A 24,345-nucleotide genomic window follows, 5' to 3' on the forward strand; every position below is an offset into this window, starting at 1 on the left:
GATGCCATGCTTCACTGTTACAATGGCCCTCCCTGAAGTTACTTTGTTAATGCATTCTCTTTGCATAGTCCAAATATGCCTACCTTTCGTTTATTTCCAACGACTATTCACAAAAATTCTCTTGGCCATGTGACAAACTTAAAATATTTCATTCACTTTGACTTAGTTTTGCAACAAAACATTTACATACCCCATTAAAGTTTAAACACTAGACATCTCAAAGTGAGCTACAACACAAGTAAAATTTGTTTCATCAGAAATGAAAGAATGCACTGCTAAATTTGAAACTGAAGTTACTTACATCTTTTATCAAAAGAGCATGCAGCATAACATCTGTCAATCCATTGTCCTGAAGAGAGGACAAAAGTGAAGGCTCTTGAAAGACAAACACAGTCACCACTTCAGTAGCTGCAAACAGAAGAGGGATAAACTGGTCAAGGTAAAGCGAGGATTCTTCCAGTCTAAACTATGAATCACAGAATCTCAATACACAAAGCATTAAAATTACAGGAATCATTAATGATTCAAGTACCTGCAAGCTCACTCTGAATGCTATATACATTAAGTATGCATACATCTGATTCAATTTATTAAGTAGCCCCCCCCCCCCCCGCAAAGGCCTTCAAATGTGGCTATTACAGAAGTGTGAAATATACCCCTTCAAGCCATGCTAGCATCTCATCTGAGCTTGATGTCATATGTACCCAAAAATGACCAGTCATTGACCTAAGACTCAAGTAAAATCTAACTATGATTAAATATTTGAGTTACACTTCATTACTTTTATATTTTGTACTATTTTGCTTTTTTCCATGTTTGTTTGCATTTTTTAGTTTGACATGGACCTTAGTCTTGCAATTTAATTAGCAGTTGGGGAAAACAAGAAGTTATGTACTCACCATAACGTTCGATGTATGTAGTCCATCTCGCCTCACATTCTTACCCATGGGTTCGGAGCCAAACCTCGGCTCCAACTTGGCCATACTCCAGCTGGAAGTCTTGAACTGGCTCGTGGCTAAGAGGTATCCCATGCTGCACTGCTCCCCTTCCCCAGATCTTGTTTGCTGCAAGCTCAGGCATTAACACCCCAAATACACAACACAGAGAGGAAGAATCAGCCCAACAACAAAAGGAGTACTGAAACCAAAACCAACCTCTAGGCCCTCCAGGAGGGTACGTAAGAATGTGAAGCGAGATGGACTACATACAGAGAACGTTATGGTGAATACATAACTTCTTGATGTTATGTAGTCCAATATCACCTACATTCTTACCCGTGGGACACAGTCTCCAACACCTGAACCTTGGGCGGCTCAGTGGAAAATACTCCTGAGCACTGTGGAACCAAAGGAAGATCTGCCTCTGGATATCAAATCCAATTTGTAGTGACTGATAAAGGTGTGAGGAGATGCCCATGAATCTGCAGCACAAATATCCATACACATCCTGGCCTGAAATGCCCTAGAGGTAGACACTAGACACTGATAGTGTAGAATGAGCCTTCACCTTAAAAGGTAATTCCTTACCGCTTAAGGCATAAATGAAGGAAATACAACTAGAGATCCATCTGGATAAGGTTACTTTAGAGACAGGAGACCCAAGTCTATGGTCTGAAAACGTGGCATAGCTGATCTGATTTCCTAAAATCCTTCATTCTATGTAAACAGAAGCGCAATTGTCTATCAACATCTAGCTGGTGGAATTTAAATTACGCCTTATTAGAAAATTCTGGGAAAAACACAGGCAACTCAACAGACTGGTCGAGGTAAACAACCAAAGTAACCTTTGGCATAAAGGAAGGATTTGGTCTGAGGGAAGCCCTATCCTTGTGAAATACCAAGTAAGGAGGTCTAACAGACAAAGCTTGGAGCTCAGAGACTCACCTAGCTGAAGTGATGGCTACCAAAAAGATGGTCTTCCAAGACAAATACTAAGTCACAAGTAGCTGCAGGCTTCAAAGGGAGACTAAGTGAGACTGTAGCACCAAACTGAGGTCCCATGGCATTACGGGATCAAAGACGGGGGGCCAAAGCATCATAGTGCCCTTTATAAATGCCTTACAAAGTCCATACGCCATTAGACTGGGTTCATTAGCGACATGAAAGGTGGAGATAGCCACTAACTGAATTTTAATGGTTGCGGCAGCTGACCCCTGACTGAAAAGCATGGAGAGAAATTCCAGAACTGATGAAATTGGTACAGTGTAAGGGTCAATCTGCCTTTCATGAGCCCAGATGGAAAATATTTTCCATTTACTGGAATAAATCTTCCTAGTCAAAGGCATATGGGAAGAAGACAGAATATGAACTACTTCCAGAGAAAAATGAAGCTGACTAGTGATGGAACTGGAGTAGCCAAGCTGTCAGAGGGGTCTGAAGAGAGGGAAGGATCTGCCCTGACATATGAGTCAGTAGGTCTGGCTGTGAGTCCAGAATCCAGGGGTCGTCCATGAGGTAGGGATGGAGAAAGGGGAACCAAATTTGACGAGGCCAGTGTGGAGCAATCAGAATCATTCTGCTTCCCAAGAATTGTGCTTTCTGAGTAACCTTTGCTATCAGAGGAACAGGTGGGAAGGCATAAAGTAGACCGGAGGGCCAATCGTGAACTAGAGCGGCCCTGGGCGTCTCCCCCTGAGGGGGGATGAGGGTGAAGTAGCTGCTGCACTTGGTATTGAGGGGACTGGCAAATACATCGCAGCAAGGCTGACCCCATCTGCGGAAAAACTGCTCCGCAACCTGCTTGTTCAGGGACCACTTGTGAGGAATCAGAATAGCTCTGCTCAACATGTCGGCAATCACGTTGGACTTCCCTGGAATGTGCATTGCCACAAGAAAGCGTTGGGAAGACACTGCCCACTGCCACACTCTATTAGCCTCTCTGCAAAGGGGATACGACTTGATTCCCCCCCTGCGTGCTCAGATACCATACCACCATGTTGTCAGAGTGGATTGCAATCGTCCTGAGAAGAAAGCTCTGGAGGTGCTTGCAACGCTAATAGCACTGCTCTCATCTCCAAGACATTGATATGCAAATGTATCTCGTGCTGTTGCCACGTGCCTTGGACTGTCCTGCCAAGATAATGCCCCCCACACCCAATCTGGGAAGCATCCGTGGTCACCGTGGCAACTGGAGGAGGTGGAACGAAGGGCTTTCCCACACTGAAATTGCTGGTCTGAAGCAACCAACATAGATCCTGCTTGCACTTGTCTGTAATTATAAGATGGGAAAGCGGAAGGTGTTGTAGGGACCACTGAGCAAAGAGCAGCCACTGAAGGAGCCTCATGTATAGTCTTGCAAGAGGGACTAGCATAATTGTGGCAGCCATTGTCCCTAACAATTTGAGAACCATTTTTGCCTTTACCTTTTTCAGTGGAAGCAATGCGTAGACCTGTTGCAAAACCTGAATTCTTTCTTGTGGTAAAAAAGCCCTCATAAGCACGGTGTCTAACTCGGCACATATAAAGGTGACACGCTGCGAGGGCAACAAGGCAGACTTTTCCCAGTTCAGTGTGATACCCAATCGTTCACAGCACAATTGTGGCGTTCCTGGTCTGTAGTAGTAGATGCCTGGTGGTGGCAGACAAAAGCCAATCATCTAGGTACGGAAACACTTGGAATCCCTGACGTCTCAAGTGAGCCGTAACCACTGCCATACATTTGGTGAACACCCTGGGGGCTGTGGTGAGACCAAAGGGCAGGGCTCGAAACTGAAAATGACTGACTCCCAGTCGGAACCGTAAATGACTTCTGGATGCCCTTTCCATCTTTATATGGTAGTAAGCATCCTTGAGGTCGATGGAGCACATCCATACTTTCCCCAACAATGGGAGAATAGAGTGAAGTGACCATTCTAAACTTGGACTTTTTTTACATGGAGGTTCAAGTGGCTGAGATCCAAGATGGGTCTCAGGTCCCCTGTTCTTTTAGGCACCAAAAAGAATCTTGAGTAAGTCCCTAATCCGAGCTGGTCTGAGGGGACATGCTGGATGGCTCCCCTTTTGCTAGCAGCTTTTGAACTTCTGAAGCTGCGGAATCCCTTTTGGGTGGAGCACCTAGGATTCTCTTGGTTGGCGGGGGATGAGAAGAGAAGGGAATATGATATCTTCCGGAAATCTTTAATACCCACTCATCCTGGGTGATGCCTTGCCAGGATTCTGGGTATAGCGAAATGCGACCCCTGACTGGCTTTGGAGAAGCCTAGCTCCCATCAGAAGCACTAGTAGGAGTAACCGCAAAAGGAATAGTGGTCCCCCTGGTTACGCGGGCCTCGTCTGTCTCTAGGGCAGCAAACACCTGAGTTACCACCCCCTCCCCTGCCTCTGGAGGGGGAATCACTTTGTGTGTCTTGAAAAATCCTCTACGGTTTTCTGAACCACATTTTCCCACCCTTCTGGCCCTTGGGATAAGGTCTAGAAGGCATGGAAAAACGGACTCCCACGGCAGACAGGGTTTTTCCTTACTGCTCGCACCTATTGAGAGTATCTTTCACCTTGGTTCCAAATGATGAACAGTCAAATGGGGCGTTGGTGAACGTAGGCTTGAAGGTCTCTGCGAAATTACACAGGCGCATCCAGGAATGCCTCCTAAGGGAGACTCCTGAACTCACTGCCCTACTCGCACCATCAGCTGTATGCGAGATCAGCCTCATGGAGGAGTTAGTAATGGAATTTATGGTAGATATCTGGGCATTGACCTTCTGAGCCACTGCGTCAGAAACGTTACCCTGCAGAGACTCGCCCAGCTCTTTTAAGAGATCTCTTTGGAGCCGTGTAAAATGTGACAAATAGTTCAGCGACCGCAGAGTAAAGGCCGCTGAAGAAAACATACGCTTTCCATACCGGTCCATGGTCCTCGACTCCTTGTAAGGGGGATGAACGGTAGATGAAGTCTCAGCTAGTTCCTTCTTGGTGGCCGCTGCCACCACCATGGCATCTACTGGAACGCCCTTTGAGAGAAATTCCTTGTCAGCGGGGGCGGACAGAAACTTGTTGAGTCTCCTGGGGACTGGTTCCACAGTGTCAGGGTTTCCCCACAACCTTCCACAAACATCCAGGAGTTTGAACGGGGGGAAAACCCAAGAGGTGGAGGGTTGAGACCCAAAGGCCTTCAGGAACACAGACTCCTCAGAAGGAGATTTGGAGGGCCAGTCGCCTCTCTGCTTCAAGATCTCCAGGATATCCGAGAAAGAGATCTTCAGATAACTTGGGGACCCCTCTGACTCTTCGGTGTCCGAAGTGACAGACTCATCCTGGGAGTTTATGTGCTTCCTCTTGCACACTCTTTTTGGGGGGCTCCTTAGGAAAACACCCTGGGGAAACCTCAGAAAGTTGGGGACCACTCATGGAGGTATCCTGACGCCTTGTCTCTCCCACTGTCCAAGGACAGAGGGTGATAAGAAACTGATACCGGTGCTGGAGGGGGTAGAGTGTCTGTGCCAGACGCAGCTGAGGACCTGGCTAGCAAGCTAAACATGACCTCAAAAGCTGATACCCCCAGCTACAAAGAACAACCAACCGTGGAAGCCCTCGGAACCAAAGGGATAAGGTCTGAAGCCAAGGCAGGGCCCAGGCTCACCAGTGCCGAAGCACCAAGCGGGAGCCTTTGAGACAAAGATAGACCAGAGACCTCTCCCTCGGTTCCGACTAAGGAACTAAGAGCCCTGGACCCCGCGGACGGAGCCAACCGGGGTCAGAGTGGAGATCAGAGCCGAGATGACAGGATGGGGTACTGGAAACTACGCAAAGGCAAACGGAAACTCTGGCTTCGAAGGCCGAGAAAGGCTCGGAGGAACATATGAGGATGGATGGGTGACAGGCTCTGAGGCCGACTGGGCTGGAGCCGAAAACAATTTGGCCAACACCGGTGATTGGAGCAGTCTGTACAACAATATCCACATCATCGTCTGAGAGAGTCCTGGAGGACCTAGAGAATAAGGTCGGAGATCTGGACCTCCCTACAGAAGGAGACTTACGAGAAGGAGAAACCGGTCTAGAAACTGGAGACCGGCTCTGAACAAGTATTTCCGTCACAGGCTCCGAGAGACTGGGAGCCGATGTTGACTTGGTCAATTCACCCACCGAAGCCAATGGAGCCAAAGAAACAAGTAGACTTGGCAACTTTCTCTGGCAGCTCCGATAAAACTGATGGAGCCGGACAGCTTTTTATTTGATTTAGAGGTCTACTTTAGAGGGAGAGGACTTGGAAATGGAAGCCCTCTCAAAGTCTTCTTTGAAGGAGGGTTTCAGTAATCCCTTCAGAATTAGTTTGTTCTTCCTCTCTTGAAGAACGCATGAGCTAAAGCTGTGACAGAACACATGATTCTTGGAGGTGGATAGCCCCCCAAACAATATATACACACACAGAGTTGCCCATCAGTAATAGACATTTTATATCCACACACCACATTTTTTAAGCCCGAAGGCTTGTGTTCTTTTGTAACCTTAGACATAATGGTATGACACTGCACACAATATCAGAAGACGAACCAGACACAAACAGAAAAACGTGGGAACTATGCCTCTAAATTAAACGGTCATAGAACAATAAACACCACAGGGAAGAAAGGACATCTAACAAACGGCCCTGACAAACAAAAACAAGGGAGGACTGGGTCCTCTAAGTTAAACGGCACTAGCCCAAAGGGACGGGCCAACACCGGAGCAAGCACACACAGGGAAGCTAGAACACACACAACTAGAAGGGAGGACTAGGTCCTCTAACTGAAACAGGCCTAGCCCGTAAGAAGGGAAGAACGCAAACAGGATACAAAGACAAAAAGCCAAACAGGCTACACAGTTTTCTTATCAAAAAACAGACTAGCTACGGAAATAGCTTCTGGAGCAACCAACTACTAAAAAGTAGAAGAAAGTTATACTTGGCCACGGCCAACAGCGAGACAACGTCTGAGCTGTACAAGCAGCAAACGAGATCAAGACAGGGAGCAGTGCAGCATGGGACACCTCTTAGCCACAAGCCAATTGAAGACTTCGAGTTAGAGTATGGCAGAGTCGGAGCAGAGGTTCAACTCCGAACCCACGGGTAAGAATGTAGCCAAGCTTGGACTACATAACATCTGTGGTTCTACATTATTCTGCACTTTTACCTCCTCCAGCAGAATTACTTGTAAAACCTAGAAGTTTGTATTTTAAACCAAGCTCAGCCACACAGTTTCATTCACATCTGTAGCAGAACTGTGTAGTACTGCCAGATCTGAAACTTGTCACCAATTGCTGCATTTTTTCCATAAACAGTGTTACTTGCACATTTCTACACTCCGGTGTCAAACTGTAGGAGAATTCAGGAGTGAGCACTGATTTTTCTGCTTCAGGATTTGTGTTTCAGTGCTTTTACAGTTGCTAATATTCTCGTTTTGATCCTACAGTTTTATATTTTGTTTACCACTCACCTGCTTAAAGTTGCATTTGAGAGCTCTTTTCTCCTTTAGTTCATAGTTTAGGTTCATAGTTTAGTAGTAAACAGTTTGTGTTTGCCTCGTCCAACACAGACATTAAGCTAAAGTTTCAGAAACAGCTCCAATACTGCCTCTGTTTTAGTGAATCCCGCCTGATAGCCTGCTTCTTCCTTGAATTCTTCCCACCTTTATCTTCGGATGGTTTTATAAAGCTGTGCCTCTGGACTCTGTGTCCCTTATGGTAATCTGATTTCCTAAGTTCCTCCTGCACTGTCTGCTTTAAAAGCATATCGTAAATCGTTAATTTTAAGAAAACTTGAAAGCGTTGCTTAGGAATACACCCACTACTAGCTTGCTCCCAAGTCAGTACCAACAAATGTCACTTTATAATGATGCTGATGTGGTGCAGGGTGTGAGACAGAGAGAAAGCAACAGGAAATGCATAGCTGCTGTTGCTGAGACAGTAGTAAATGCTGCAACAGTTAAACTTGTTCACCGTTTTATGTTGTAGTTTACTGTAATAACTGCCCAAGCTAAAAGAAAAGCAACGTGAAATGAGCTACATTACTGTACATTTACATATGCCAAACATGTACAGTTTTCTTCCTATTAGTGATTTCTGTATATGCATACAAAAAAATTAAAAATTCCAACACATTTTTGCTCACAGCAAGATAAACGATCAGAGACAGATAATTGCAGGTTTACATGTGAAATCCATGAACAGAATGTGAATTCTAGTTCTGCATCACTTAGCCGCCTGCAGCAAATAGGTTCATAGGTGTGTACTAGGCTAATGGCCCTGAAGCCTTTACAAGCCTAGCCCATAGGATTACCCTGGCATCATGCCACTTTAATGTAGTTCAGTGCCTCTGTCGAGGCAAGCCACTGGAGTGATCCCTGTAGTGAATTTTCTATTTCCCATCCACTCATCAAGATTTCTCTTGGAGAGCCAGTGAAGTGCTCTGCTTGACATGTATGAGAAGTTTATTCCAGAGCATGGGCAGTCCTCTGGGTTATGAACCTGTCCCTCCAGCATGTTCTGTTGATTGTGGTAATGAGGTTAAGGTCTCTGGATCGTGTGGTGCGGAGGGATTGGGATTTCTTTAGATGTAGAATTTCTAACAGAGCTGGGTCAGACATTGCTTTGCAAGACAGAGATTGCCTTTTAGTAGAACATATGACAAAAAATAGCTGGAGTTTGAGTCTGTCCAGGTAGGACATATGTTTAAGCCCTAAGATCCTCTTCATGAAGTACTTTTGTGGCCTTTCCAGCTGCTGCATGCTTCTAGTGAGGTACATGCCAAATAGGGCATTATACTCTATGACTGGCCTAAAAAGGGAAGAGTACAGAGAGATGCTAAGCTTTCTTCCTCAATGCAAAACCCTTGGTAATGAGATGTGCCACATAGGACTTTGACCACAGTGGCAATGTGGTGGTCGAAGGAGAGGTTGCAGTCAACCTGTGTCCCCATATCTCTTATGTCTTCAGTGGGCTCCCATTGATGTGGTAATAAGTGGGAACTGAGTTTTTCCCAAAGGGGATGCCTATGCATTTTTTCGCATTAAACTTAAGGCCATGGTTTTGACACCAGTCATTGGTCTCAGTGAGGCCTTTCTGTAGGATGTCTACATCACTTAGGGAGTTAATAATGGCTCCCAGCTTACAGTGGTCTGAGAACTTGGTCAGCCATAGTTCCTCCGTGTTGGAATGGACTTGAGAAGTTGATACCAAACAGAAGAGGACCCAGGACCGATGCCCAGTGGTACTCGACTCATGACTGGTCAGTAGTTGGACATGAAGTCCACTACTTACACACTGTGGGTTCCATCTGTGATCGAATTTGCAACCCACCTAGTGTTATAGGGGCTGATGCCTAGTTTGATGAGTTTATCAATAATTCCTGAGTGGGGAATGGTGGCAAAGGCCTTGGCCAGATCGAGGTAGGCTGTATGAACTACCCTGCCCTCATCCACAGCTCTGGTGACTGACTCGAAGTCAACCAGGTTGATAAGGCATGATACACCTTTCACAAAACGAAACTGAGTAGGATCTAAAGTTTGGAGATTCCCTATATCCTTATTAATTGGGTCCATGATGATGCTCTCCACAAACTTACATAGACTAGTCAGTCTAATGGGGTGATAATTCCCAGGGTATGCACTCACTCCCCCTTTATGGAGAGGAATAATTGTAGCAGTACGCCATTTGGTAGGGACAAAGCTTGAGTTGAGGCTGTGACTTAACAGGGCAATTGAGGTGCCAGTTCACTTTTTAGTTCATGTAGAACACATCCAGGGATATTGTCAGGCCCCATGGAAGCTGCACTCTTGGGCCTTGGACAATGCAGCTTTAACCTGTGCTGCAGTAATGCTGGGTGCCTAGCAATCCTCCGGTATTGTGATTGGTCATTTGGGGGAGAGGGGCAAAGTTGGCACTGAATCTGTCAGCCAGTATGTTGGCAATATCACTTGGCTCAGTATAGGAAGTACCATTGCGCAATAACTCAGAGCAAACCTGGGTATTGCCATGGAGATTCCTGATATAACTATAGAAGGCTTTCTGGTTGTTTAGTGTCTGCCACAATTCTGCCTTCACAGGGAGTTTTTCCAGTATTTGGACTTCACCTTTTTCTGCAACAGTTTCTTCCTTCTATTGTACAGTTAACTAATAGGGGACCATCAGACTGGCTTCCTGTCTTTGGAGGAGTCCTTTTTGTGAAGGACACCTTGTAGGAACTGTTAGGCCTCAACTCTGAAGTTAAGGGAGGAGAGACAGACATAACTGACGTACTTTCATTGAATAATATGTTAGACCAGTATCCAGAAAATCTCTCGGGTATGACAGAACCATGAAGACTTCCACTGTTAGTGGGTCCAGGTTACGAGAGACCCACCAAATTGAAAATCTTTTCCAATTGGATAAACAAGATTTTCAAGTATTAGGTTTCCTAGCCTTCTGCAGTACCCTAAACATGTCCTCTGAAAAAAACAAGGTGACTGAAAAGAATCAAGTCCCTATCACCCACAGCATCATCTACAGGGTTGACAGGCAAGGGTGGATAACTGTTCCCTTGTGTTGCGAGTAGGTCCACTCTGTGGGGTACCTTGCGTTGACTGCCCTTGGCTAAATGCAAGAGCAAGGTGAACCAATGCGACCTTGGCCAAAAGGGGGTGACCTTTAAGATTTCTGGTCTGTCCTGCTGCATCTTTAGTAGGACTTTTTGGAATGAGAGGTAGGGGATGGAAAGCATACACAAACGTCCCTTTCCATGAAAAACAGAGTGCACTCACCTTCCAGACCACAGGGTGTGGGTCTCTGGCACAAAATTAAGGAAGTTGTCTGTTCATGGTGGAGGCAAAACGATCTACTTGTGGAGTACCCCATTGGTGGACAATGTCCAAGAACACGTCCCTGTGAAGCATCCATTCCTGGGGCTGTGGTTTGGACCTGCTCAATGTGTGTGCTAATGCATTCAGGCTTGAGGGAATGTATACTGCATGAAGATGTGCCTGCAATTTGACTGCCAGCTCCCACATCTGCAGGGCTAGCATGCACAGGAGACAAGACCTGCCCTCTGGTGTTCACATACCAAAGGACTGTCACACTGTCTGTGAAAAATTTTTAAAGGCCCTGGAATGAGGTGAAACTGAAAAGGCCTGGAGTGCCAGCAGCAATGCTCTCATTTCTTTTAGGTTGATGCGGTACTTTGAGAGGGTGAACAGGTGCCTTGTGCTTTCATGGAGCCAAAGGCTACTGCCCAACCTTTGTCTGAGGTGTCTGCATACATCTCTTGTACTGGGGAAAGAGGATGAAATGGAAGGCCACGGTTGGTGGAGAGTTGCTAAACCCACCAAGTTACTTCCCTCTTCAGGCAAGGTAGAAGGGGAATTTGGAGCTCCAGTGGGGTGTGTATTTTGTGTCTACAAATGACTTCAAGAAAGAATAGTTGGGCAAAATCAAGCCATAACCATAGATGTCCTCCTCTTCCATGTTGCAGTATTCATACAGTGGGATTCTCTGCCTCAAGCGACCCGAATGTTGGCCCCTATACAAAAGCTTTAGCCTGGTTGCTGTAGGTGCGTGGGACGTTAAAAGTAGGTTCATAAACCAGGGGCCTTAAATGTGATGTCTGCATGCACAGACCTCAGAACTAACTGCCCAGTCAGAGAGTAGCCTAGGAGATGCCAAAAGATGTCTTTCAGACAGGTGAAATGCCACAGACTGACCCAGAATGGACCTAGTGCTGGTAAGAGCTAGGTCAGGAGGGAGGGAAGGAAAACTGCAACATGGAAGAGAAGGACATCTATGGTTATGGTAAGATTTTACACACCTATTCTATGTCCTTCGATTCTCATGTTGCAATATACATACTGTGGGAGAGAACAGCTCAGGAAGGAAAAAGGGTGGAGGAAGAGGAAGCGAGTTCCAGGAATCCTTGCAGGATTGCCCTAACAAAACCTGCTCTGGAGATGTGGTCCAGTTTGCAATGTTTGGTGAAGGTGTGCACAGTGGACCGGTTGGGTGCTGCAAGGATGGTAGCTGTGTTCACGCCTTTAAGGAAGGCTTTGGAAGAAGCTACTGCTCTAGTGCAATACGCCCTGATCCCCTGATTCAGGGCCTTTCCATGGTATGAGTAGCAGAAAGAAATTGTATTTCTGATCCAACAGAAAATGGTCTGTTTGAAGACTGCCTTGCCCAGGGCTCTAGGATGGAAAGAAATAGTTGGTTTGACTTTGATGGTCTTGGTTTTGTCCAGATACCATCTTAATTGCCCGTGAATGTCCAAAGAGCAGTATTCTCTCACTGTCATTCTGAGGAAAGGAGAAAAAGGTTGGTAAGTGAATGGATTGGTTTAGTGAAAATTTGTTGACCACTTTGGGCATGAAGGAGGAATTGGTGCACAGGGTCACCCTGTCTTTATGGAAGACTGTTGTAAAGGGGGCATGCTATGAGTGCCTGAAACTATGACAACCTTCTTGCGGAAGTGAGGGCTACCAGCAAGACTCTTCCATGTGCACATCTGCAGTGGTCCAGAAGTGACATGTTCGAATGGAGGTAGCACAAGTTTCTTCAGAATATAGTTCAGGTCCCATGGTGGTGGAGTAGGCTTTGAGAGGTCTTATTTGTAAGACCCCTTTTAAAAACAATTTTACATCCAATCTGGAGAGTAAAGGCTGTTTCAGGGGTAAGCAGGGAGAGATAGCAGAGAGGTGCACTTGCACAGAAAAGTATGAAAGGTCTGCTTTAATCAATTCACATACACAAGCTAAGGCTACAGACATCTGCTAGAAGGGGGTCCATTACGTGTTTGGAAACACCATATGGAGAATCTCTGCCATTTAAAAATGTAGCATCTCCTTGTATTAGGTTTCCTGGCCTCCTGCAGAATACATAGTACATCCTCTGTGTAGTGGTGTCTGAAGGGTACTAAAATTTATTACCCAGAGAGTCAAGTTCAGCATCTCTAGGTGTGGATAGAGGAGAGTGCACTTCTGTTGCGAGTAGGTCCACTTTGCGAGGTAACTTGCGGTGAATGCCCTTGGCAAGTGACTGTAGAAGGGGGAACCAATGCTGACTTGGCCAATAGGGAGTCACCAGCAAGATGTTTCACGTCTCTCCTAACCTTCGGGAGGACTTTCTTAATGAAAGGGAAGGGTGGAAAGTCGTACAGAAACCTGCACTTCCATGAGATGGTGAAGGTGTCCACTCTTCAAGCTAGTGGAGAGTGGTATTTGGTACAGAACTGTGAATTATCTGTTCGGGGGGAGGCAAACAGATCTACTTGAGGGGTACCCCATCGGTGGACAATATCTAGGAAGACATCCCTGTGCAACATCCACTCATGATGTAGGGAGAATGATATGCTTAGGACATCTGCCTGCTGGGTTGTCCTGGGAAGGGATGTATGCTGCCAGTAGGGATACGTTGTTCTGTGAGGCCAATTCCCAAACTTGCATTGCCAGCCTGCACAGGAGCCCCCATTTGATGATGTACCACATAACAGTGGTGTTTGTCTGTGAAGATTAGCAGCAGGCCTGGCTGAAGGATAGGGAGAAAGGCCTTCAGGGCTAACAGAATTGCTGTCCTTTCCTTGATTATTGATATGCATTTTTAGGAGGGATGTCTGCAAAGGCACTTGTACTCAGAGTACCTTCATTGTAGCCCCCAAGCCCAGACCTGATGCATCTGTGTGCATCTGTTGAGCTGGTGTGGGTGTGAGGAAAGAAGCCCTGGATTGCCTTAAAGTTGTATCTACCACCTTAGTTCTGTTTGCAGACAAGGAAGGAAGGGTATTTGGAAGCTTAAAGGATGGCTGTGCTGGGACCATACGTTCTTTAAATACCACTGAAGTTTCCTCATGTGCATCCTGGCTAGAGGAAGCATGGGGATGGTGGCTGCCATAAGACTAAGGAGATACAAAAACTGTCTTGCTGACAACTGGTATGTGTGGAGAAGGACCTGGAAAGATGAATTTTTCTTCAAGTAAAAATGCCTTCATTAGATCTGTCCGGATCCTGCACCCTTGTCTTGTTCTGGGGAGAGAGGATTTGGGAAGGTTCAGGGTGAAACCCAGTCCTTGGAGTAGGGACAGAGAACTGAAGATGGTTTTTGAGGATTTCTTCTTGTTCTGCTAGAATGAGGACATCGTCCAGATATGGATAGATCTGCATGCCCTTGGACCTGCAGAATGCTACGGCAGGAGCTAGGCATTTTATGAAATCCATTGGTGCAGTGGACAAACCAAAGGGCAAGGCAGTAAATTGAAAATGAGAGCAGGGCCCATGTATTTCCTGTACTTTGGGTGTATGGGGATGTGGAGGTAAGCCTCCTGCAGGTCCAAAGTGGCCAGGAAAGCTTGTGGTGGCAGTAGTGGAAGCAGGGTCTGTAAAGACAGCATTCTGAAAGAAGGGACTTTTAAAGATTTAGGACAGATAAATCCAAGATTGGTCTCCATGGTCCATCCTTTTTTTGGAACTAGGAAAAGTCTGGAGCAGAAACATTTTCCTTCTTGACCTAATGGAATGGGTTCTATGGTGCCTTGAGCCTCTAGGTTCTGGATAATGTCTGGAATTAGGTGGAGTTGATTTTTGGGTGGGAAAGGAATGCCCTGAAAGTTTTTGTTTGCCAGGATAGGAAATATCAGTTTTCCACTACTGCCAGCACCCAGTTGTTTGAGGTGATTTCTTTCCAGAGAGGCAGACAGTGATAAAGATGGGAAGACAGAGGGAGTAGGGCAAGACAGACACTCATTTTTGCCATTATTTCTGTCCTGAAAGGACCGTCTTTGGGCTGGTTGAGAAAAGGTAGCCCTTAAAGAAGGTGGTCTTGTCCCTTTCCTATGCCTACTAGAGAAAGGGGGCGGTAGAAGCCCTCCTGACATAGAATGCCTTAGCAAGACAGTTACTGTAGAACCTGGGAATGGGCGAAACCAGCAGGTGTTTAATGTCCTGCAGCTCTTTGCATTTCTCCTGCAGATTTTTAAAAAGCTCTGCAGATTTCTTTCCAAATAGGAGGATACTGTTAAGAGTAGCATCTAGGATTTTTGACTTAAATCCTCTGGCAGAGGTTGGAGTCCAAGCCAGGAGTATCTATGCATAACTCATGCAGTTGCAGCTGATCTAGCAGAGGCTTCTGCTGCATCATAAGTTCATAGGTTGGTACTAGGCTATCGGCCCTGTGGCCTATACAAGCCTAGCCATAACAATTCCCTGGCTATTTCTTCCCACACTACTTACTTCCCTGGACCTCTGTCTAGCAGGACGATTGACGTGATCCCCGGGGTGAATTTTCTTTCTCCCATCCAATCGTCAAGGTTGTTTTTGAAGAGGGTCAAAGAGGCGCTCTGCTTGACATGTATGGGCAAGTCTATTCCAGAATCTGGGGAGTCTCTGGGACAGGAACCTATCCCTCCAGCATGTTTTATTGTGATTACAAGGTTTAGATCCCTGAAGTGTGTGGCTCTGAGGAATTGGGATTTCTTTAAGTGTAGCATGTTCAACAGCTCTGGGTTTGACATGGCCTTGTATGTTAAGCAGAGATAACCTCTGAGTGGACTATATGCGACAGAGTATAGCTGGAGTTTAAGGCGGTCAGCGTAGGGCATCTGCTTTAGGCTTGTGATTCTTTTAGTGAGATATTTCTGCGACCTTTCCAGCTGTTGAAGGTCTTGAGAGGTACATAAACGGGGTGTTGTATTCTATAATGGGTCTAATGAGGGATGAGTACAGTGGGACAATGAACTTTTTTCTGGAAGAAAAGCCCTTAGTGATGAGGTGTGCCACAAAGAAGGATTTCCTGACTGCTGTGGCAATGTGACTATCAAAGGTGAAACCACTGTCCACCTGTGTCCCTAAGTCTCTTATCACACTTAGTGTGCTGCCACCTATGTGGTAATTCATGGGTACATGTATTTTCCCCCAAGGGGATATCTAAACATTTTTTTGGCAATGAGCTTGAGCCCATGGCTCTGGCACCAAGCATATGTTTCTGTAAGGCCCTTTTGTTGGAGTACAACCAAACACTATGCTATGCACGTAGGTACTGCACGGCCAGAATGAACCATAGAAAACACTGTTGGCCAGCAGATACGTGAAACGGAGCAAAAATAATAAAACACTCAGAAAATTACTAATACATAACTTTTAATAATCAGACCGGTTTCGGCAAAAAAATGCCTTCAGTGATGCACAGCAAAAAAGCCAGAGACAATACTTCATGAATATTTATAAGAATACCCAACCAATGAAAATCCTAAACCTGCCACTGTGAAAAGTGATAGGTTCCCACACCCAAAATTGAGTTCAAGAGTAGAAAAATGTTTTAAACGTATATCATTGGAAACATTGTAGTGTCACCATGAGTTCATAAAAAACAATGACAACTTGCATCATTGATATAAAGATGGTAATATATACAAAACAAATAATAAATATGAATAAATATATATCCATAAGAAAGAATGGTAATATAATAATTCACTAAACTAACCATATGCACATGATTGGGACAAAATTCATACAAAAATTGATACACCTGATTAATTACCCAAGTATAAGTTAACCAATTTGTAACTAAACGTGATGAGCCATAGAAAATGAACCTCATAAACATGTACATTGACAATAAAATTGTGGTTAATATTAATAAACATGTAGTTCTGATACGACATCGAATAAGGTATCCACTGGAACCTGAAATACATAAGTATAAGAATAGATTGCTATAACAAATCATGTAACAGCAATAAATCATAGCAGATAGTATAACTGTTTATAAATGATCATTCAAACCTGGTGGAAAGACTGCTCCCAATGTAGTAATCCAATACTTTTCTTTATGATTTGGGATGCTGTGCCATCCTTGAGGATTGTTTCGATCACCTATGATCCTGTCGATAATCATGAATGTAAATTGAGCCTGTGGATGCTTCAAAGTATGGCGAAAAAGGGCATTGTGATCTTTTTTATTCTTGATGTCACTTCTATGTTCACTGATGCGTGGTTTCTAAGTGGTCTAGACGTTTGACCCACATAGAAGGCAGAGCAAGGTTGAGATTACGACAGAAACTGGTAATGTCATTAACAATGTGATATTCATCTGAAAAAACCCAGGTACATATCCAAGTCCTTTATTCAATAGTTGTTCCTGTTCATCAGACAATGTAACATCAGACAGATGTCTGGGGATGAACTGTTGGGAACTTTACCCTGTGGTCACTGTGGGTCTTGTAAACAAATTTGTAAATTTAAACAATTCACTAGTCAGAATACAAGTCAAGTGTATGATTGCAAAATATTTGGTAACTGCAGCAGCAGCTGGGTGATATATTTAGCCACTTGCCATTGCTCTGCCTCCAGTGGATACCTTATTCAATGTCGTTATATCAGAACTACATGTTTATTAATATTAACCACAATTTTATTGTGAACGTACATGTTTATGAGGTTCGTTTTCTATGGTTCATCATGTTTAGTTACAAATTAATTACCCAAGTATAGGTTAACCAATCAGGTGTATCAATTTTTCTATGAATTTTGTCCCAATCATGTGCATATGGTTAGTTTAGTGAATTACATTACCATTCTTTCTTTTGGATATATATTTATTCATATTTATTATTTGTTTTGTATATATTACCATCTTTATAATGATGCAAGTGGTCATTGTTTTTTTATGAACTCATGGTGACACTACAATATTTCGAATGATACATGTTTATCACATTTTTCTACTCGAACTCAATTTTGGGTGTGGGAACATACCACTTTTCACAGTGGCAGGTTTAGAACTTTCATTGGTTGGGCATTCTTATCAATATTCATGAAGTATTGTCTCTGGCTTTTTTGCTGTGCATCACTGAAGGCATTTATTTTACAGAAACTGGTCTGTTTATTAAAAGTTATGTATTATCAGTAATTTTGAGTGTTTTATTATTTTTGCTCCGTTTCACGTATCTGCTGGCCAACAGTGTTTTCTATCCCTTTGTAGAGTATCCACATCATTTGAGTATTCAATAATGGCTCCCAGTTTGCAGACATCTGCGAACTTTGTTAGCCAGAGTCCCTTAGTGTTGGCCTGTACTTCACAGAAGTAGATGCCAAACAAGAGCATTCCCAGGACTGAACCCAGAAGTACTCCACTTGTCTGGAGCTGGATTTGGAGTAGACTACTTTTACAGTGTGGGTTCTGTCAGTAAGCCAGTTAGCAACCCATCAAGTGGCATAGGGATTAATGCCCAGCTTAGTAAGTCTATCTATGATTCTAGAGTGGGGGATGGTGTCAAAGGCCTTGGCGAGGTCCAGATAGGCTGTGTGGACCGCCTTACCTTCGTCCATGGCTCTAGAGACTGATTCGAAGAAGTCAATCAGGTTCAGGAGACAAGATCAGCCCTTCACGAACCCAAACTGGTTGGGGTCCAGTGTTTGAAGGTTGCCAATGTCTTTGTTTATAAGTTCCATGATAATACATTCCATAGCCTTGCAGATCAGGCTCATCAGAATGATGGGGCGGTAGTTCCCGGAATCCAAAGTGGATCCCCCCTTGTGGAGTGGGATAACTGTAGCTGTGCGCCACTCAGTGGCCACGAAGCCAGAGTTGAGGCTATGATTAAACATGACACTTAGGTGAACTGCCAGTTCATTTTGTAGTTCGTGTAATACACAGCCCGGGATGTCATCTGGTCCCATGGATGCTGTATTCTTAGCTTTGGAGTGTGCATTTTTTACCTGTGGCTAATAACGGAATTTGGCAATCTTCCAGTATTGAGATGGGCCTCATCTTATAGAGTGCTTGGCTACCTGAGATGCTATGGATAGTTTAGATGCTACTTCAGTTTTGTTAGGGGAATCAGGCAGGCAGCTGAGTAGAGTACCTTCTTGGGAAACACAAATCAAAGGCAATGTTAACCATAAGAGTTTGATAGTTAATAGCTCTGAAGGCCAGGGTAGAGGACATGTATGCTTTCTTGCCCAGCCTATCTATAAATTTACTATCTTTATCAGAATGTAACAGAGAAAAGGAAGGGAGCAACCTACATTGCCAATCTGGGGCCACACCTATGACAGGAGGGTCTGACAAGGGGGCTATACCAGGAATTTGTGGTCCTCTGGCACTTTAACGGTCTGGTCTCTTTGGAGCAGGTGGCTGGGAGTCTGTTTTTTTTTGTGCATGAAGCAAATTGCATCAAGGTAATCTGAGATCGCCAGGGGGAATGGCAGATAAGGAGGGTGATTCAGCCTGCAGCAATTCAAAGTATATTTTTTGAGTTTGACATTTGGAAAGAATCCCATTTGAAGTACTCCATCTTAGTGATGGTTTCACCAAATGTAATGTTCTCTGGAGAAGTCTCATTTCACAGAATCCTCATCTGCAGGATAATATTCCAGGGGTAAGGCTACTTGTGAAACATAGTAGATAGGCTCCTCTGAGCAGGAAGAGAGGGCTTCTTCCTGAGGGTAGGAAGGATTGAGGCAGCAGAAGTAGGCCTTGGACTGAGCAAAGGAATGGAGGGGGCTGAGGATGGTGTAGGCCTTAGGGCCATGAAGGCCTGCATCAGGGATTGAGTAAAGGACTGCCAGTCCGACTGACTATCAATTAGGGTAGATAAATGTTAGTTTTCTGCTTTCTGGCACCATTGAATGATTGTAGTATCTAGGCAGATTTTTCAGGGTGTGGATTAGTAACTGATGATCCACCATATCAAATGCCTTGGAGACATCCAAGAAGAGGGCAGAGGATACGTTATTGTTATTGTGATTATAGTTTATGGTACTGGAGAAGGTTAGAAGGGCTGATGTAGCGCTGAGGTGAGGTCTGAAGCCATGCTGGGAATCTACCATGAGGTTATTCTGAGTTAGGTTCTCCATCAGTTGCCTATAAACACATTTTTCCATAATTTTTTCAAAGTGGGGATAGTACTGCTATTGGCCTATAATTTGATAACTCAGTAGAGCTACCTCCTTTGTGAAGTAGGATTACATAGGATATTTTCCAAATAGAAGGGATTTTGGCCTCTGCTATTGTTCGATTGATTAGTAATGCGATGGAGTAGGCAATGGCATTGGCTGCTATTTGCAGATACTCAGCAGGGAGTTGGTAGGTAGAGAGAGAGAGTAGTCAGTTTTAGCTTTTTTAATCAAAGTATGGATGAGTGAGGTGGTAACTGGTTGGAATTTAAATGTAGGTTGGTTTCTGGGGGTGTTACTTTCATAACAAGGGGGGCTGGGATGGTAATTGGCTCACTAGGGCTTGAATAGTCTCAATAAAGAAATGATTAAAACCGTCTGTGACTTCCTTAGTAGGTTTATCAATGGTGGCTGCAGGAACTGGGATGGAAGTTTGGCCAGGATTTAACAGTTTATTTAAACCTGCCCAGAACTTCTGAGGCTTGTTTTGATTACCTATAGGTTATAGTAATAGTTTTTTTTTTGTCTTCTAAAAATTTTTTTTTTTTTAGTGGTGGCTCCTTATTTGCCTGCATTTAATGTGATCCTGGGGGTCTTTAGTAGTTCGCCATAATGCCCATGCCTTATTTCTAAGAGTGATATTTAGTTTACACTCCTTGGATAACCATGGTGCAGTTCTTGTTGAGCGAACTAAGGCAAGAACTGCACCATGGTTATCCAAAGAGTCTAAACTAAATATCACTCTTTCTAGGAATTTGTTAAAGTATACAACAGCTTCACCTGAGGAGAGGTGTTTTACAATTGACCATTTACAAGAGTTAAGCTCTTGTTAGAATTTGGTGGGGTTAAAGTATTTTTTGTTTCTTACCATTCTAAGTAAAGGTTGGTGGGGGTTGATGGCTTTTTGCTTAATGATATAGGTGAGCAGGTGATCGCTTAGGTCATCAGGGAGGGTCCCAGAGGTGTACAATTACGGATGGCTATTTATAAGTACCCAATCAAGTATGCTTTCTTTTTGGTTAGGTTTTCCTACCATGGTAGGGGTTGTGATGAATTGAGAGAATGCATGCAGGTTAACATGGGTGGTTGGGGAGTCTGAGAAACAGGTATTCCAGTCTATGTTAAGGTCTCAGAGTAGTATTTTTTTTTGGGGTAGTGACATGTTAGCAAGTGAAAAAAGTGACTTCAAGTGTAACTACATTATTACCTGGAGGAATGTACATACAAATGATATAAATACATTTATTTGTATTAATTTGTAGTTTGGTGGCAAGAATCTGAGTTGTTAATTTGAAGTGTTTGTAAAGCTTCAATGATGACATTCAATGCAGATTTGTATACAACAGCAATCCCACCCCCCTTTCCTAGAAATACGGTCCAGCCTGTATGTGTTATACCCAGGTGGTAGCACTTCATATTCAGTTATGCTGGGTTTTAACCAGGTTTCAAATAAACAGAGAATCTCAGGGGAGTGGACAGCTAGGAGTGCATGTAGTTCATGTAACTTGCTGTTAATACTTCTGATGTTAAGATGAAAGGCCAGGAGAGAGTTGACAGGCCAGGAGAGAGCTGGTTGGCCTATCAATTGTAGGTTTGTAACCTGTGTTGTAATTGGGGGGGGGGGGGTTGGCTGAGGTGGATGGGCCAGAGTTGGATGTCACCAAGTGTTAGGTTTAAACCTGGCGATGAATTTCAAGAGTTTATTTACGATTTTGTAATTGTGCTTCAATCTACATCTAATGTATCTGAGATTGGAAAGTTGGTAGGGTGGGCAAGGTGTACGGCACGGTATTATAAGACTGGTGAAAGGTGGACAGGCTTACAGCTGGGGTGGGAGTATGGCCTTTTGGATACTAATCCAGTGAGAAACTGGTTTTCACACAAGAGAAGTAGATAAGGGGCAAGCAAAATGGATAGTAAAAGGGGTACAACATTATGAGACATGGAGTATGTCAGTTAAAGGACCTGTAGGATGGTAAAACCCCAGAAGATAGAATGGTTAACTATAGAAGTAATAGGGTGGGGTTAAGATATTAGTTCAGGTGAATGCTGATAGGCTCTAATAGCAGGGGGTGTGGCTATGTAACTATAAATTTAGTGGCACTGGGGCAGGTGGGAATTGGGGGCAGGGAAGGGCGCAGAGTGGGGCTAACACTGACTGTTTTCTAAGGCTTCCTGGAGCTGTAGGGTATGTATTTAAAGTCTTAGTTTAATTGCTGCATTTTAAACCGTTTTAACTAACTTTAGGGTAGTTGCTAGGTTTAGAATATATGTTAGTGAATATGATTTTCAGTGTTTGAGTATGGGAAACAGTAGTGACAGTGTAGTATACATAGTTTATTTTAAGGTTAGAAGATACTGTTAGAGTGCTACAGGGTAAACTAATTTTAATCAGTAACAAAGAGTAAGCCAAATTATTGTGGGGGGGAACAGATTGTAGGTGCTTGAGACCCAGGTCAGCAGTGTACAATTAATAGGATTACAGTTGTAAGGCATTAACCTTGGCAATTTGAAGAAGTCTGGCTTCAGATTGTAGGCACAGTTCCTGCAGGGTAGCGTTCTTCAGATACGAGAGTCCTTGTAGCTTGGGATACCAAATCCAGGGCATATTTTACCATATGGGTAGGGTAATTAACAGCCGTAAATGCTAGGGTGGAGGAAGTGCGTCTCTTCTTGCCCAGCCTATCCATTACCTTGCTATCCTTTGTCCAAAGGAAAGAGTGACGAGGAAGGAATAAGTCTAGACTTGCTTGTCTGGGACAACAGCCATCACTGCAGGGTCTGCCAAGGGTGCCTTCAGTAGAAATTTGTGGTCATCCGGGATGGATCTTGCAGAAACGATCAGGTCTCTTGGAAGCGGGTGGTTGAGAATCAGGGTTTTTAGAGATTAATGCAAATGCATCCAAGTATGCAGGAATCACCGGTGAGATGGCCGATGGAGTGTGATTCAACCTGCAGCAGCTCAAAATACCTTTTTTTTTCTTCTCAAGTGTCTGTCATCTGGGTAGTATCCCATTTAAAATACTCCCTCATTTTAGTTATAATCTCGCCAAACGTAATGTCCTGTAACGGGAAGTCTCCTTCTTTGTAATCCTCACCAGGGGAGTAGCATTCCAAGGGGGAGGCTATTTGGAATGAATATGTGACAAGTCTCATCAGAGGAGGATAAGGATGCTTCTTCCTGAGTAACAGAAGGAAGGACAGAAGTAGCTGAGGCAGGTCTTGGACTAAGTACAGATATAGCGGGAGCAGAAGAGGCAGTGTGTGCCTGAGGGCCATGAAGACCTGCAAGGACTGAATAAGGGACTGCCAGTCTGGTTGTGCCTCTGAAGAAGCAGGCAAATGTTTTGTCTTTTGTCTCTAAGGGAGTTGCTTTGGGAGACGCTGTGGGCCTAGCATCAGGGTTGTTGCCCTAAGGTGCAGGATAGGAGTCCTGGGTCAAAGATGGTCATCCGGTGGAGCCTGGTCCCTTCCCGCCAGCTTCGGTAGTAACAGATGTCAGAATATCTCCCACAGTCATGCCAGCTGGTACTTCAGAACCGGCTTCCTTGAAGGTAGATGCTGAAGTAGACTGCTCTAGCAGATGTCCCTCAACCCCTATATTGGTGGTTGGTAGGCCATCCGGAGGGGCAGAGGTGGTAGGCTTTGAAACGTTGGCCTATTTTCTTGGCGGTTCCATCTGGGCGGCAGACTCCAGATCTGAGAGCAGCCAGACGATTTGAGTGTTTTGGGGATAAAAAAAGCCTAGCAAATGACACAGGATTATAACAGTGTTCCCAGCGAAGACAGAATACACAACTGTCATGAGTCTTTCTGCGGGATCTAACGTCCACATATGCATTTACCTTTCTTAGCAGACATAGGCTAAGAACGGACTAAGAAACCAAGCTCAAGTAAAAAAAAAAAAAAATCAGGAAGAATTCCCCAATAGGGTACTTAGATTTAGATGTCTTGAAGGACAGGAGCAAAGCTCTCAATCCGACATTCGACTGCAGCAGAAAGGTTGTGAGGTCCGTGCATGCAGACATCACATATAAGGCCCCCTGGTTTATGGCCCTTTGTGTGATGCGCCACGCACTAGCAACAACCAGGCTTAAGCTTTTGTAAAGGAGCACACGTTCGGATCACATGAGGCAGAGGATCCCACAGTAAGAATACTGCAACATGAGAATGAAAGGACATCTACTGCAATGGGAATATTTTACAGAACTGTACTATGTCCTTCCACATCACTGTTGCAGCTCAAGAGGAAGCTTGAAAAAGCCCAAAAGACAGTGTAAAATCTTATCATAACCATAGAGGTACTTCCCTTCTACATTGCAGTATTCACTGTGGGATTTCTAGCCGTAAAGGCGATCCAACGTTGGCTCCTATACAAAAGCTTAAGCCTGGCTGATGGAGCACGGGAAATCACACTTAGGGTCATAAAACAGGGACTATAAATGTGACATCTGCACGCACAAACTTCAGAACGTGAAGCCCAGATAAGTGTGTATAAGCACAAGCTGAAGAGAAAATGTCCCTGC

The 24,345-nt window shown here is 44.4% G+C and overlaps 1 protein-coding gene across 1 annotated transcript in view; it reads right to left on the reverse strand.

The window, feature by feature from the left end:
- The window catches only part of HUWE1 (HECT, UBA and WWE domain containing E3 ubiquitin protein ligase 1), a gene marked incomplete in the record, with an annotated part of 5,008,559 nt that overhangs the window by 3,467,993 nt on the left and 1,516,221 nt on the right, over positions 1–24,345 (reverse strand). The window contains 1 exon segment of the mRNA XM_044079288.1: positions 302–408. Coding sequence (XP_043935223.1) covers positions 302–408 — 107 coding nt within the window.

The sequence above is a fragment of the Protopterus annectens genome, chromosome 8.part0 (assembly GCF_019279795.1).
Source record: "Protopterus annectens isolate FY-2018-M chromosome 8.part0, PAN1.0, whole genome shotgun sequence".
NCBI lineage: Eukaryota > Metazoa > Chordata > Ceratodontiformes > Protopteridae > Protopterus > Protopterus annectens.